This window comes from Phlebotomus papatasi, chromosome 1 (assembly GCF_024763615.1).
Source record: "Phlebotomus papatasi isolate M1 chromosome 1, Ppap_2.1, whole genome shotgun sequence".
Taxonomy (NCBI): domain Eukaryota; kingdom Metazoa; phylum Arthropoda; class Insecta; order Diptera; family Psychodidae; genus Phlebotomus; species Phlebotomus papatasi.
Genome location: NC_077222.1, coordinates 60747106 through 60764368, shown reverse-complemented (window position 1 = coordinate 60764368; position 17263 = coordinate 60747106). Strand labels below are relative to the sequence as shown.

Below are 17263 nucleotides of genomic sequence, written 5' to 3'. Positions count from 1 at the left end.
GGCGTTTAAGGTAAATCATTTAAACAAGTAACATTTTTTGGCGGGAGATCAACATCAATGAAATTTTATTAGGGATTTTTTTTATCTAAATTGAGCATGAAAACAATATTATACAATTTTAAAGAAGTTCGATAGGATGAGGATATGAACCCAAATAGACCCAGGCTAATCTTTAAGAATACTTTAACCTGTAAAATTTTGCAGTATGACTATTTGGTATAGATCTTTACTGATAAACTTTACAGACGAAATATCTTCGAAAACCGTCCTGAGTATATTTGGGTCCTAACACAAAACCCCAAGTTGATCTCACATATCGTTTGACCATGGGACGGAAACAGTCAAACGAAAAAACTCATAAAACAAAAAAATAGGAGTAAAGTACTTTACTTTCGAACGTTCATGCCTTCGAATGATGTGAATTCGTTTTATTTTTCCTAAGAGACTTAACATAATTAACATAATTATCAATACTTGATAATAAACCAACTAACATTTAATAGAAAAGAGTAATACGGGCTTCAGACCTGAGGCTTAGCCATAAGGCTTAAATCCTCTAATTCTTTATCAGGCAAGATTTTTGAGGAAATTGTTGCTTCTGATGGGATATTAAGGGCAAATTGTCCATTAGATTTTGAGAAATCAACAAAATTGTTTGTTATTTAAATTTTTGAAGCTTTCGTGAACTGGTCTAAACCTCCAGTCTGAAGCCGGTATAAGTTCCTTAAGAAAAATAAAAGAAAATTCACATCATTCGTAGGAAGAGTACTTTCCCCTATCAATAGTCCATCTTCGCAAAATACAATCAAAATAATTATTACAGTTCCGCGAAGGAACGAGTAATTTACTGTTCTTCTCTGTCCCACTCTTTTTCTGTTTCTGGATTTAAGCACTAACAATGTCCAATAACTTTAATTAATGTTTTGGACTGAGAACTTTCGATATTCCCGTGTAACACTTTCAATGAATAATATATAATGCAATTCAACTCAGGTAAAATATGCAAGAAGTTTTTATAGAGAGCTTTATAGCAATAAAAAGAATCCCAGCTTAATGGATGAGATTTCTGGTACAACAAAGTGGTGACACTTAATTGAATTTGAAATTTATATTAAAATTTAATGCGACATTAAACTTTTTTTTTCCTCGCAGATTAAATCCTTCAGTCGCCACGTGTCTGACACCGAAAACACTCTTTTGTGCCACCTCAATATATACAATCGAGTACCTGATGTGAGAAGTAACCAGGAAGATGTAGACTTATTGTCCAATTTAGTTCCGGATAGTCCACAATACAACAGAACCGTCCAAAAGTTGCGCAGGCCAAGGAGTGCGGAGACCACTGCAGCCCCATCCTCACTCAATCACACGAAACTCAATGTGGCCCGAGGGCAGTCTCATGAGATAGATCCTGAGGATTTTCACAGAATCTTTCATGTGGCCACACCGAAGCACACAGTGGCTGGAGTCAATCATACAGCTCACAAGATTAACACGGAGCGACATTGGCACAAGAGCAAAACACTTTTGCAGAAGAAGAAGCACCATGATAAAAGCAGGAATGGAACAGATGCTAAATTGCCCCATTTTGTGCTAGAAACTAAGATTTCCGGTGATTGTGGCCAGTGCCAGATATACAGTATTCTCCTGATTGGAGTTTATATAATCTTTACGGTGTGTTTTGTGAATTTCCTGACCGTTGCCGAATCGGCTGTCTTCACAGTGACCGTTGTAACGTCTACTTTACCACTTGTGGGCATTTTCTGGTCAGTTTTCAAGATCTCCAAGACCTCAACAATTGCCATTTTGATTTGGTCACCAGAGATCTCTGGAGAGTTCATTTGCTCCCTTCTAGGGACACCAATTGTATTTCTGGGCCTGGGACTCCTGTGTCGCGCCTTTGTGACGGAAAATTCAGCATCATCGAGATGTGAGACGCCATCGGTATCATCCTCCCTGCGCAATCATTATACCTCATTATCATAAGGCCCATACACAGGAGAAAATACCCCAAGATATGATAGTTAAAATGACAAATTATTGCTCAGAGAGCGGTGGAAAATACATTTCCCAATGTCAATAAATTTAGTGTTTTATACTCGGAACGAGACGAGCGCAGAGTCACTCTTCTGAGTGACTACATAAAATTTATTACGATGGTGACAGTCATATATGATAAAGTTTTAATCAAAAAGAGGTTCTTTTTCCGCAACATCAAGTGTAGATGTGTTAAAAGGACAGAAATGGATTTATTCCTAACTTAATGGTACTAAATTGTCTAATTGAAAATAAAATGAGATTAACTGAAAAATTTATAACCCCAAGTTCATGCGGAGTCGTGTTGAAATAATTGATGAATCTTATAGAACTTCTTAAAACAATCTCACCTGTTGAGCTCTATTTTTTTCCAATTCAACAAATTCTGTAAATTAATTTAAAGTGCAAAAAGTCAAAAACATTTATACTAAACAAAAGAGTGCCAAACTTTTAGAAAATTAAAATGGTTAAGAAAAAGTTATACTTTAAACACAATAAATTTATTTTTTGAGAATACAGAAAATTTTAGAAAAATCTTGCATTAAGGGAGAACGGGGCACAATTATCTAGCAAATGATTTTTTTTAAACCGATAAATATTTCAATGAATAGGCAGGAAGCTGTTTGCTCAATAGTCGTTTTAAGGCAAACTAGAATATCCCTCTATATAATTCTGCCCCTTGCTAAATCTGTCCCAGTCTTCCCTATCCTATATTTTATCCTTGGATAACAGTTTATAATTTCAGATGAATCAGGATGCTGGTAAATAGTCTCTTCAAAAAGCAAAGTAGCCGCCTTATAAAACCAAGACTATATGACTTTAAATTAAAGCATATGTATATAAAGGGCTTACAATGAGAATTTTGTGTTAAAATTCCTGTTAATGCTCTTCAGCCTCTTGAGAGTAAGCCACTTTACTTGTAGTAGTCATAGACACTGAACCAAGAGCACTATAAGCAGGTCATATGAATTTTGGTTACAGATGTAGGAATAATATTGTTATAAAGAAAATGTACCAATTTATTCCTAACAATGGGAACAAAACAGCCGAATGCAACAAATTCTATTCCAAATTTCGGGAACAAATTTGTATAAAACGAAATCAACTCAAATTTGTAGACATTCCACTGTATCAAAACGGTTCCAAAAGAAAACGCTAACAAAATTGTAGCTATTTCGTAGCAAAACTGTAAAGAAAACTTTTTCGAACAAACAATTATCTTCTCTAGGTACAAATCAATTCCAAAAAAATTCGTTCCGAGGAAAACTTGTTCCAATATTTTGGTCAGTGTCCAAAAGTTTTTGCCGTGTTATAGGGGTAGATTTGAATACTTCCTGGGGCAGTTTTGCATATTCATCTTTGCAAGTAATTTTGAAGATTTTTCATTATTTTAAAAATTATATTAAAAATCTACTTCAAAAAAGACTCTGCAATAATTGCGATTGAATATTTAAAAAAAATTCTAAATACAGTAAATTAAAAAGATTGGAAAAATATGAATAGTAAAAAATTAAATTGTTTTCTAAACGGATTTGGTAAGTTAAAGTTAGTTTAGTTTAGTTAAGTCTGGTCAGTAACATACATTAATCATTAAAAAATTGATTTAGTTTGTAACTTTTGTAATAATTAATTGCATATGAAATGAAAAACTCTCTATTTTCCCGTAACCACATTTCACATGATGATTTCTCTATTCTGAAAAAAAAAATTATCAAAATAAGAAAAGTTTGTCAAAAGACATTCTTCCATCTTACAGAAAATGGAAAAGTTTTGTCAATTCTGTGGCAAACTATGGATCTTGTTGAAAGTGTATCAAAAGTATGATTTTCCATATGAAATGTAAGAAAAAATGTTGTTAAATTGGTAGACAACATTCTTTTGACGAAATTTTAACAAGATCCATTTGTCCGCTTATCAAAACTTCTTTGTAAAAGAATATCAAACAAACTGCTATTCATTCAGAATAATTAACACCTTCCTTATTTATTTAAAAATTTATTAGTCTAATTGAAACATGTTTACACAAATTATAGGCGAAGTCATTTGCTGACTAACTGCCCCGATCTCCTTTAATGAGTCTTGTCCTAATGAAAATATGAAACTGTTTGGTGCTGCCCCTTTACAATTCATCTCATTTTCCCTAAATAAATTGTGCATCCAAATACAAGCGCCAAATATAAGTGTGTCAAATATTAAAGGAAGAGTATAGAAATTCACTAAAAAGATCACTTAAAACTTGTTTTATTTATTTTCTTGCTAGATTTTTTTTCAATCTTGAAGATCAGCTCCGCCTATAAGTAACATTAGGCCACACCTCTTTTATTGGAACCACGGGAAGTGATATCAGTCCTGGAAAGAACGGGCCTGCACGGCACAACCCGATTGATAAAGTTAAAAACTATCTCCAAAATACTGCAATTTCGGTTACTACACTGAGAAAAAAAAGAGGGTGCGAGTAACTTTTTTTCCTCAGAACTTTAACACTTTTTAGGTGTAAAAATATATCAACATTTTTAATGTTAATTTTACACCTTTTTAAGGGTAAAATTAACATTAAAAAGGGTAAGTTTAACCCCTAATACACCTAAAAAGCATAATATTTACACCGATTTCGGATCAATAATGCAGGGTAAAATAAACAATTCCGGAATGTTATTTTAACTTTTTTGGATTTCTCTCAGTGTATGCTTTAATTTGAAATAGGTATTTTATAAAAGGTTACTAGGGGCTAGGGATAATAATATACACTGAATAAATCACTCCAACACCCAATATTTTAATGTTTCGAGAGACTCGAAGAGAACCGCTCATAGAAAAATATGCCACGCCCCCAAAAGATTATTAACAATATAATAAAAAATAATATTTATTTTTATTAATACTTTGATTTGCCTAGTTTTTGATATGCTTCAGGACAAACAAAATAGGTAAAACAAGGAGTAATTGGTTAAGACAACATACATCACAAAAAACAAATGTAAAACTTGGCATGATACAAAATTTAAATTTTACCAATAGCATATCTACAAATTGAATTATTTTTTTACAAATCACTAGAAAAGAGAATGGCATTTTGTGCTACTATTATATAATATTATGTATTAAAAATTAAACAATATTACCTTCAGTCCTGCTTTTATTCATTTGGACTCTTAAGCGGTGTTCAGATTAGAGGTTTAGTTCAGTAAATTTTCTCCAAAAATTTGATAAGAAAATAATGTGTTGGATACACATACGACTTAAGCTGAAGATCGGCTTAACGGAATTGTAATCAAAATAATGATCAGATTACATTTCCATCAGTTTCTGACTAATCCCAGTCTCTCGACTTAGGGCAGAATCACATTGACAGTGAAATGCTCGCCGTAGCCTCACTGTATTTCATTAATTTACGCATTTTCATTGCAATTCTTACGCAAATTTTCCATTACCGTATTACCTTATCTCATACTCGGTGCCATTAGGTGAAAATAAAATAAGAAAATTGAAGAAATAAAACGAAAATGCGATAAACGGTGAGCAAAAAAAATCGTATGATTAATTTCTCGTACAGTTTTTTTCTTGCTCGCTGTTTATCGAATTTTCGTTTCATTTCTTCAATTTTCTTATATTATTTTCACCTAGTGCCACCAAGTATGAGATAAGGTAACACGGTATTCGAGAATGTGCGTAAGAATTGCAATGAAAATGCGTAAAATTAATGAAATACGTTGACCATTTTACTGTCAATGTGATTCTGCCCTTATAGACGAAAAACGGCTTATAGTTAGTGGGAAGCTGATAGGAATTTAGACAAATCATTATTTTGATTATAATTACGTTAAGCCGTATCTCGGCTTAAGTCGTAAGTCGTGAAGCACATAAAACACTTTAAGTGTTACGAGCTTACGGGCTTCAGCCATATGGCCTAACTTTTAAAATTTCTTATCAATCAAGATATTTCGGAAAATTTAACTTAAGATTGGATTACTAAGAACGAATGACCTATTAGATTCTGAAAAAGCAATGAAACTTGTTGCCATTTAGGATTCTGAGAGTTTAAGGAACTGGGCTAAATCTCTAGTCTGAAGACCGCTTAAGCTTTAGGTCTGAAGTTCGTATTAGAAATGAAAAAGGAGATGTGAGTGGTGTAAAAATACAGACGGAGTCTATTCAATTAAACATCGGTGCAAATATTAAAAATAAATAGTGAAGCACACATAATTTATTCAATAAAGTTAAATCTATAAACAAGTAGTTTTGAAAAGAGACTATCTATAATTTTTAAATCTTAAAATCAGCAATTTTCAACACGACTTCGTGCTATTTAAATGATTGTATATGTTGATAGGTAACATTTCAGTAAAATATATTAATGAATTATTGTGTAATGTTTGTATATTGATGAAGATAAATCAGATAAATTAAGCGAGTGTTCTATACTCAAAGTAACTTTGTGAGTTGTTTACTACATTGCATTACCTGACATTACCCACAAAACCAATATATTAGGCGCTAACAAAATACAATGTACTGTTGATGATGTTGCTCATTGCTCAAGCCAGTCATAAAAGTAAATAAAATATTTTTCAGTAATCGCTAATCTGTAATTTTAGAATTTTTCTTCCCATATCCCCATCGCATGACCACGTTTTCTGTCCGTTGAAAATACAAAAATTCAAAATGCTTTCCAAGCCCTTTTGAGAAGACTTTTCGATTTCCAGTGGCGTCGAGTGTCGTAATGTCGATTTCCAGAAAGAACAACGCAAAGTCAGCCGCAAATCAAAATGTCAGTAAACTTTTTGACAATTGCACTCCCGAGAAATTCCTTTTTTCTAAAAAAAAAATTGTAAATTGTGCTTTTTCTTCATTGAATTGATAAAATTTTCTTGTTTCCCCGTCGTAAAAAAGCCACAGTGGTCCACGGTGGATATGATGTATGGGGAAAAGTGAAGGTGCGGGATCTCAGTGAATGATTTTCACCGTCTCCCTGCCCCGGATTGAAGTTTTTAGTGATAGTGTATTGTTATGGAAAAATCACAGTGAAAATCGCCAATAAAGACAAATCCACGCAAAAAAAACATTGTTAAAGTGTTGCAGAGGCATCAGCGATGACCTATTGATACATTTTCCTTCTGTGGTAAGTGGCTAAATAGGGTAAAATTGTGTTTTTCTTCGCGACAGCTTCTCCCGAAACCCCGAACGAGGCAGCAGACACACAAAATAAAAATGTCGATGTATTTCTCGAGTCGCGAATGGGGATGCAAGAAATGTGGAGTAAATAGAATAAATTGTTGTTTTCTCCAACATAAACACCGCGCGATTGCCAGAAAAGGGATGCATTTCGTCAGAAAATTCACCTGAGTCGGTTTTTTTGGGTCAATTTTCGCGGGATAGATCCGTGAAAGTGATGAAATGTATGGGTCTCTTTATGCGCCTCGGAAGCAAATGGAAAAGAGTCTCCGATGGACTCGATGTTGCGAGTGGAGTCGAGCTTAAGTGAAGGACGGGAAAATCATTAGAGAAAAAGGGGTTGATGGTGTCAAAGAAATTCCCTTGTCGGTGAAGAATTAAATGGGACACAAATCTCAGAGCCACCCACGTAGTAGAGGGGTACGGGAAAGGGTAGCTGCTCCCTTACTAGGCCCTTTTTTGTGGTATTTTTCAAGAGGACAAAAAATTTGTGGAACGAAAAAAGTCTCACTAAAAAATTTCAATTAAAAATTTTCATACCGCAGATAACAACAACTGATGACAAGCTTTTATGTGGTCAGGTCATTCGTGAACTTATCGTGAACAATGGAAGTTCTTTTATATTCAAAAACATTTCATTTCGAAAAATATGCTACACACAATGCGTTGTCCATACGAAAGTTCCAAACTCGAACCTAGTGTTGCGTTTAGATCAATTTTATTAAGAACAGTTTTTCTATTTTTAATTTACTATTCGTACTTTTTATAAAATTCAATCCTCAATAGTATTTCTAGTTCTCAAACCTAGAAAATTTAAATTTTAAATTTTTGTTTGAATATTATAAATAAAATATCAGGAAATACCTCAAAATATTTCACTTCAATTCCCTACCCACCACGCCCATCCTGGGCCAGTTGTAAACCGGTAGGTTTGATAGGGCAGCCACTCTAACAATTAATCTTTGTTGTGGTCTACATAAGTTAATTGTAATTTGTAGCATACCTTCATGTCTCGTTTAAATAATTATTGTTACTAACTATCGTACAACCCAATTATATCAACAATAACATCCCCTAACCTTAAGATATTTATTAAAAAAAAAGTCTAATTTTTTTGGTTTTACGCGAAAAGTGAAAGATGATCTAGGAATTACAGTAAACTCTCGCAAATTCGGCTCTTTTAAGATCGGGCTACTTTTTAATTCGGGCAGCGGTTACATTTGAAAAAAGTTTGTTGTCATTTTTCAAGTTTTATGATTATCAAATGAATCAAATATGCTCAAATTTGGCATGGTTTGTCTTAGTTTTGATGTGATTTTGCATTATTGAGGGATTTTCATGCAATTTACGTTATAATTGAGTGTGTAAACTCAATATCTATATGCAAGTGAATAAAAAAAATCGTTACATTTCAAAAAGTTTGTCGCCCGAATTTCTGTCTAATTCGGCTGACATTTCGGTCCCATATGCCCGAATTTGAGAGAGTCTACTGTACTCAAGTTGGGAATACAAATACATTTTTCTACTAAAGCCTATTGAATTCATGAAATCACTCATAAAGTTCTGATAGAATCTGTAATGAAATCCATTCTAGAATCCGTAGAATAAAAAAAACCACTAGAATCAAATAGAATAACAGAAAACCATATATTTCCCCATTATTGTCACTTTGACAATGTTCGACTATCGTGATCAGAAAAGTTTAATTTCCCTCAAAAACAAACGAAATTTGATTGCGAGCTATTCATTATCGTCTGAAACTCAACCAATTTGAACATATTGGGATAACTAGAATGACAAAATGGAGTAATCTAGAATCACAGAATACTAACTTGAATCATTAAAACAATCACACAATTGGAATCATTCAAGTCAAATTGAATAACGGAATATGGTATGGAAACAAATTTTCGGCTTCGACTATGGGGTGACCTGGGGTAAAATTTAGTGTCCCGGTCAAAATTCCAGAAGCCAAAATCTCGAAAGCCAAAATCCCGAAAGCCAAAATCCCGAAAGTCAAAATCTCGAATTCTTGAATGTGTCATAGCTACTACTCCCACGATTGCACCCGCGCTTGCTGGAGGCAAAGGGAAATCATCTGTGTCTTGGGAAATTATTCTAAACATTTTCCTCCATATAATTTTATCCCTTTCACGATTTTGAACATTCGGGATTTTGGCTTTCGAGATTTTGGCCTTTTCGGGTTTTTGGCGTTCGGGATTTTGGCCTTTTCGGGATTTTGGCTTTCGAAATTTTGGCTTTCAGGATTTTGGCTGCCACAGAGTAATTTAGAATAAATTCCAAATATGAAATTTTGAGATTTCCTCACTGTTTTCTTTTCTTGTTAGTCTTCTTCTTTTCTATTTCGTGGTCTTCCTTCTCCCCTAGCCCATGAGAGACAGAGAGGAAATCTCTAAAGCTCCAATTTGGAAATCATTTCAAATTGCCCTATTTTACTCATTGGGAGATATGCAATGTCTTTGCTTTTTATTATCGGACTTGATTTTTCGACATCCATATATTCGTAAAATAATAAGTAGGGGAGGGGGAAACTAGAATAGAAGTTGAAATCGAATCGTCGTCACTTCGTATGGGAAAAACGCAGCACAATGTGCTGGACACACCTATACGACTTAAACCAAGGGAGGGCTTAACGGAAATACAATTAAAATAATGAATAGACTACATCCCCATCAGTTTCCCATTAAGCCATCTCTCGGCTTAGCCTGTAAGTCTGTCTAGGGCATAACCCTGATATCACGTATGTTCATCAAAATTTTAATAAGATTCTCTTTAATTGCTGTAATTACTTAATATTTAGAATGTGATCTGTTTATTGTTAAAAGGCTGGACTTGACTCGCAAAAATTAGTTTAAATTGACTTAAAGAATAAATTTAATTCCACATTAAAGAATTATACTGCGATTTTCATTAATTTTTTATGTCAAACCATATTATTTATGCTTTAAGTGCATTTACACCCATTTTTGCGGTTCAAGTCCATATTTTTATCAATAAATAAAACAAACCCTCAATATTTAGTGATTTAAAGGCACGAATTACACATTTAAAAACAAATTAATAGTGACAATTATTGTGAATCGCAATAAAATTTTAATAATAACGACTTTACAGTTCGAGATAAGAATACATTGCTGTATTGCCATATTCTATCTAGTCTTTGATTTTAATGCATTCATAATGGATTTACGACTTACTACTGTATAAAAATCGCAACATCAGCGGCGTATAATGTACAAGAATTTAAAGGAGTCGATCATTTGATAGGCAAACATTATTTAGGCACTTCATAGAGATTCACTGATAAGCATCAACTTCATTCAAATTTAATTGAGATTTGTAAATATCTTAAGGCCGGTGTCCCTGTTTATAACGAGAGTCTGACACGGCACTTAGAATATGTAACGCAACTTCACTATTAAGAATCACTTATGGCTCCAACACACCTTTTAGATCAGGAAAATTTCATAAAATCAAAATTCATATCTTTTTTTTTCTTAAAACTTTTGCATATGTCCTTCGTACTCTTTCACACTCTTCTTCTTTTGAACATCACATCAAATTAAATTAGGTCAGTCTAATTTTGAGCCTTAAAGAGTGTGATAGAGTTATGTAAATCTTTTGAAAAAGAGAGGGACGCAAATTTTGATTTCATAAGATTTTATCGATCTAAATGGTGCACCTGAGGCATTGAAATAATTTTGAAGAACTAATTAGGACAAAAAATTAGTTAGAAACCATGTTTCAACTGAAATAATGTTCCCAAATCTACTAAGCAAATTGTAAACATAGTGAAGAGCTACCCCCGGCAAGTGGCCTCAAAAGAGGAATTTTTCTACCCTCGTAACTGTTTTGCGATATTATGTCAAAATTAAGGCGTTCCCTGTATACAGAGAACGCTCATTTTTTTGAAGAGAATTAAATTTACGAAATGACTGTGCGTACCTTTGAGTTTTGAGAACAGTAAGATGAACGAGGGGTAGGGGGTAGATTGCGGTTTAAGTAATTGCGTAAGTTATTTCATTACCCATTTTATACGTCAAATAAATCTACGAACTGTGTTTTGTAAAAATATTTTTGACATTTTACAAAGAAAGAGAGCAGTGCTTAGTTCTAGTATTCACCTACCTTTATTATACAATTTCTAAAACATGGTTGCATAAAAAAAAAACATATTACGTGTGCGCTTTTAGGATCAACGAGAAACTGGAATGTTCACCTTGACTTCCGAAATCGTTTTTGTACTATTTTGAAAAGCATTTTTAACTTCCAGCATACCTATTAGTTTAGAAAACTTTCGTGCAATCAAAAAACACAACCCTTTCTTCCTCAAACGGTGTACATATCGTCTTGAACCAGCAAATGCAGTTGGAACAGTTGCTGATAAGATCGACGATATATCTATTACACGATTTTGCACTCTTCTTCTCATTTTAAACATTACAACAAATTAATTTAGTTTAATCTAATTTTGAGTGCGAAAGAGTGAAGAGACATGTATAAAACGCTTTTTTTATTTGAGTAAGAATGAGATATGAATTTTGATTTCATGAAATTCTTCTGATTTTAAAGATGTACCTGAAACATAAACTTCCTATTATCAAAAAAGATTTATACTTCAATATTGTTTGTAATTTTTAATATTGGTTTAGAAAAGTGAAGTCTTGCAATACGAGTTTCTTAAATGATTTGTGTGAAATTAAAATCAAGTAGAAAAAAACTAAAGTTGCTTTTGATAGGATGATATTTCTTCAAATAGAATATAATGAGTGTGCATCTTTGGTTTTCAATATAGCCTTGTACTCCTATAAGTGCAGTAGCTAACTACATTGAGGCACTTCACACAATTTTAATTGTTAACTCGTTAAGAAATTGGTAGCTACTAATGTGAGATCCACCAAAAAAATAAGAATAATATCCTCTTCGTTTTATGGAAGAACACTGTTGGCAGATTTTTTACAATCTGAGTTTTTTAGCAATCATCAGTGGTCGGACAAAAAAAAACGAAAGAACAAGAAGTACTTACTAAAAGAAAGTCACAGATTTGAGCTTTTCACCAATGATGTAAATGTATCTTTGCAATTAGTAAACACTGAATTACCACAATTCTTAATAAAAAAAATTCATCCTGGCCTGAAAAATAATAACAAAATTTTATTTACACATTGAAGAACAAAGGATAAAAAAACATGAATTGAGGAAATTCGATTTGATTTCAATTTTTGAATTTGCTTCACTTGATTCACTTGATCCTTAGAAAAAAATGGGCTATACTTGTCTCTTCAGAAAAGTACAATTTGTTTTATTCTCTATAGGGAAATTCTGTAAGAGTATGATAATGTCATATGACAAATCCAATTTTTTTATGTAGTAAATTCGGCAAAACTATTTTAAAGTATAATTTGTATGAATAACTGAGAGCATGATAGAGCTGCTTGTCACCGGCCTTTATTGCCGTCCTGCTACCGAGTCTAACGACAAAAATTTGTCACATGACATTGTCATATTGTTAGAGTATTCCCCTAATGAAGTTTGGAATGGAGAGAGGAATAGAACTAGGATCAGGAAGAGATAGTGGAAAAAAAATTAATTCAACATCAGTTTGCTTTAAAATTCGATTTAATAATTAAGGGAAACTTTGGTACCACCAAACACGGGGTAGTGCCAAACACTAATTTTTATTTCTTAACTACTTAGATTATCTCAACCATTTCTTCAGTAGACAAGCATCCCTATAGTACCTATAAATTCCTATAGGTCTTGTCCTTAGAATTCAAATATCTGATTAAAAAATCGCAGTGTTTGGTACTACCCCGTGTTTGGTGGTGCCCCAGTTTCCCCTAATTACCTTAAAACAGGATCCCATGACAATGTTTTCTACAATTATTTTGCCTAATCACAAGATTTCAATTCGTTATACGAGAATTCTCAGTATACACTGTAATATGTATACAAGAAATACAAATTTCTTGAGAATGATTTACTGCTAAACCCACAAAATTCCATACCAAATTGCTACATAACAATCATCCGTATAGTTAAGATCTCCTTGAAATGGTTCAAAGTCCCTAAGGATGTGCCTGGAAGGGCCAAAGAGGGCAAAAAAAAATGATGTGGAAGAAGAAAAAGTAGCAAATGCACCACTGCGGTGATGAAACTATATGCTGCGTGTCCTCAATAATCATTTCATCGCACTCTCAAGAAAACACAGTCAAAATGCACACAACCACATAAAATCGTCAGCTTCTAAAGTGATGGTGCTGAAGTAAAGTTTATAATAATAAAACATACACGAAGCGACTACGCCTCAACCGAGAACCAGCCATATTCCACATGCAAAACTGTTTAACATTGGCTTTCAATCTCATCTACCATCTGAGGTGGACACATATGGAAAGTAAAGAGATGAAATGAGAATTATATGACCCAGTGCAGAAGCTCACAATTCTAATTGTAATGAGTTGCTTTCTTTATTTCCTTGAACGTATCAAAATGAATGTAAAATGTGTAAAATTAAATTTCTGGAAAATATTCTCAATATTCACACTACGCTGTTCTGCACATTTCCAATGCAGGGTGGATCATTTATCCGTGGGGTGCTTCAATTCAATAGGATTTGTAAGGCCTAATCAATTTTGGTGCATGAGTTAAATATATTTGGTGCAAATGCTATAGGGGGTTGGTGTTCTATCAATTTAACTCAGACAAAGTAAAACTAATTTTGAAGGTTTGTTGATGAACTACAATTTCCTAATTAAAACTATATTACTTTATTTTCTTTTGGAAATCAATAATTACTTGAATAGAGGCAATAATACCGTATTATTCCAGGCCTCATGACGACATTCGAAATAGTCGCTACTGAAATGAAATTGGGCTAAAGTATCTCCATTTCTTTTACCATTCACTTTTAACAGAGAGACACCTAAAAGTCTTCAAATATCTCAATGAACAACACAAAAATACAATTTGGAGATGTCTTGAAACGCAAGACAGGGTCACACAATCGAGCAAAAACCATACGAACGACTCTTTTGTAAACGACCAACTCTTTGTTTCGTGGTTTTCATTTTGTTTTGTTTATATACATTTCTACTATTTTTATTGATCAAAATCGTAATTTAGCTGTTTCTTTCTCATTTTTTTAGTATACCTATAATGTAACTTGAGATAAACAAAATTCTTAATTTTTTTTAAACCTTCCCTATACAGACAATGTTGCGTATTTTTTAAAGACAAAAAAGATCACAATTAATTTCAAAATGTACTACACTGTACACAGAATACTCAAGACAATTTTATCAAAATTAGCAAATTCACCATTGCATTTACAATTTAATTATAAGAGAAAATAACTCTTAGAAAAATTGTGTTTGAGACCTATTGTTTTATGTTAAAAATATTGTTGAATATCATTTGAATATAATTGAAATTATCATTGGCAATTGCGATGAAAACATTCTTCAGGTAGTTTTAATATAAAAAAGGGCAAATTCTTGAAAAAGGTTGTGAAGTAAATAACTGAAATAAATAGATGAACTTGGCACCATTAATGAAAAAATAGATTAATAGATTATTAGTATAACTCATATAACTTTATTGCAGGCTTTGTTAATAAAATTATACAAAACTACTTATCCTACTTTTTGTACTACGTAGGGGAGACCGGGATTAAATTTAGCCAGCAAGCTTTTACTTCGCGCATAATTTATGAAAAAATGATAAGGTTTGTCTAATGCTTTTATGTTTCATAAGTAGCATTAGGATATCGGCTGTATAAAACCGTGTAGCTCGAAACTCTAAAATCCTTGACTTTTTCTTGATGGCATAATGAATAAAGTACAACTGCTTATCCCTATTGATCTCGCGGACCCATGATGGCATCCAGTTTAATAGCCCACGCTTGTCGATCCTCCGCCACTTCAAAAAGATTTTCGCGGTCTATCCTAAGGCGCTTTAAAGCAAGATCTTGAATTTGATTCATCTGAATTTGGTGCAACTTGTCCTAGATTTCCCCCGAGGTCGACGCCTCCTCACAATGGCTTACACGGCGTACATAACTTTTCTGGGGAATCTTTCCTCATTCATGCACTGAAAATGACCAAGCAACTTCTTGACTCTTAACTCCTCATAAACGGTTACGTTCTCACTCGATCTCGACGAATGATTCCCTTAACCGCTCGCAGTTACCTCATTTTGGCAACTTGTACTCGCCATCTTATACTTTCGGTCATTACCCAAATCTCATAACTATACGTGAGAATAGGAATGAACACAGTGTTGAAAACCGATAATTTAGCCAATAGATTAAGCTTGGCCTTCCCACCACGCTTCTGTCAAGCTTCCTCATTATTGAGTAAACTTGACCGATTCGCGACGAGAGTTCTACGGCCATCCTACCACTCGACACTCCGAGATACTTGAACTTCCCCCCTGTTTCAATGGAACTCCACTAACATGTAGAGTGCATTGTGCAGGCTGTCGGGAGATAACCATTTAAATCAACTTTAATAATTATGGCCAAAACGGCAATTGTCTAAATAGAATCTTTTAAGTACTGTAATTTTACAAACTGTAATATAACCATAAACAAGTAACCACAAGGGTACTGCAACTTTTCTAAATCTAAACATACTTATTTGTAGATTTGGAATAGTTTATGGTAAGTTTTATTATACCGCTCGCATTGTATAGAGATTGTTTCTTTAATTCATTTAAAGTTGAATACACCAAGTCGATATCTTTAACCATTTGACCTTTAACACTTTTGAAGGTCAGACGCAAAGACGATCGCTCATTTTTTCTGAAAGTCGTCTATGTCAGAGAATGAAAATGGCTTAGTGAAGAGTGCAAGTTTCTAATTAAAGATCAAAAATTAAAATTTTTTTTCTTTATGTTTTGATAAATACAAAATACAAAGAAATTTTAAAAAACCTTGCAATGTTCTCACTATTCAATACGATATTGCATAAAACGTATCGAAAATTTGTTGTAGATGAAAGCAATAGTAAAGAATGGTAAGGGAAAATTTATGTCATACAGTGCTTCCAAAATCAGTAGAGTAACAATGTAACCTAAAATTGAAGTAGTGTCTCTAAGACTGCGAGGTTTCTACTTCAAGTTAAATAAATTCAATGAGTGAATAAAAATAATGCCTAAATAAAGAAAGCACCCCCTAAACAAAAGATGTTGGTTCAAAAACGGTTTTAACATTAAAATTTCAGTCAATACAAATTCATATTTACTGCCACTGATCCAGAACCAGTTGAATTAAGATAAAACCGAAAAAATGTTAATGCATAATGTACTGAAGTAAATGACCTGGGAGCAGCGGTTCTTAAAAAGGAAAAAATGTCAACTTAAAAACAAATTTAAAATGATTACATAAAGAAAAAAATCTGCAAAGTTCAAATAATACATACCCTTTCTCGTCCTAATTGAAATCGTGAAAAATTAAAAAAAAAAGTCACCGTCCCAAATTGTACTAAACAAGGAGCAAAATCAGTTAAGTAACTTATAGAAAGAAAATTAATTTAGTGTAAGAGACACCAAAAGATAATTGAATAGAACGGTGAGAGTAGAAAAGAACAGAGCCACAAGAAAAGAATACTTTGAGAAAGGGCAACGAGTAATTAGAAGTGTTACATTATTAAATGGTAATCACATCATGATACTCTTTTCATTTTCTCAGTATACCCATTTCAGTATAATCTACTGTCCTCAAAATGTACTTGAAATTAGTGGTGAGAACAAGTTAGATTGCGGAAGAATGGGGAAAAGCATAAGGTAAACCAATCGTTTAATCTTATCAAATGACTCAATGATTGTTTCGTATCTCAATAAAAGTCAACATAAGCTTCCAATGGTTTTCGAATGTTTGGCGTGTGGTGAAATCTTATTGTACTTGAAACAAACATATCTGTCGATGTTATGATTTTCAAAATACTTCATAGTGATTAGTGGTGCGAGCATAATTCAGGCGCAAACAGTGCAAATCCTACTCTTTTCCGCATATTTTTGGGGGGTTGTTTGA

General features: G+C 33.2%; 2 protein-coding genes across 3 annotated transcripts in view; both read left to right on the top strand.

The window, feature by feature from the left end:
- The window catches only part of LOC129809559 (uncharacterized), a 36141-nt gene extending 33614 nt beyond the window's left edge, over nt 1-2527 (top strand). For both annotated transcript variants that reach the window (XM_055859485.1, XM_055859486.1), the window contains one exon: nt 1153-2527. In XM_055859485.1, coding sequence (XP_055715460.1) covers nt 1153-1986 — 834 coding nt within the window. In that variant the 3' untranslated portion in view covers nt 1987-2527. The remainder of the gene's footprint in view (nt 1-1152) is intronic.
- Nucleotides 2528-6778: 4251 nt separating this feature from the next.
- LOC129809548 (uncharacterized) overlaps nt 6779-17263 on the top strand; it is a 39740-nt gene continuing 29255 nt past the window's right edge. Inside the window, exon 1 of the mRNA XM_055859471.1 lies at nt 6779-7156. The gene's annotated coding sequence lies outside the window, so the exon portion shown is untranslated. The remainder of the gene's footprint in view (nt 7157-17263) is intronic.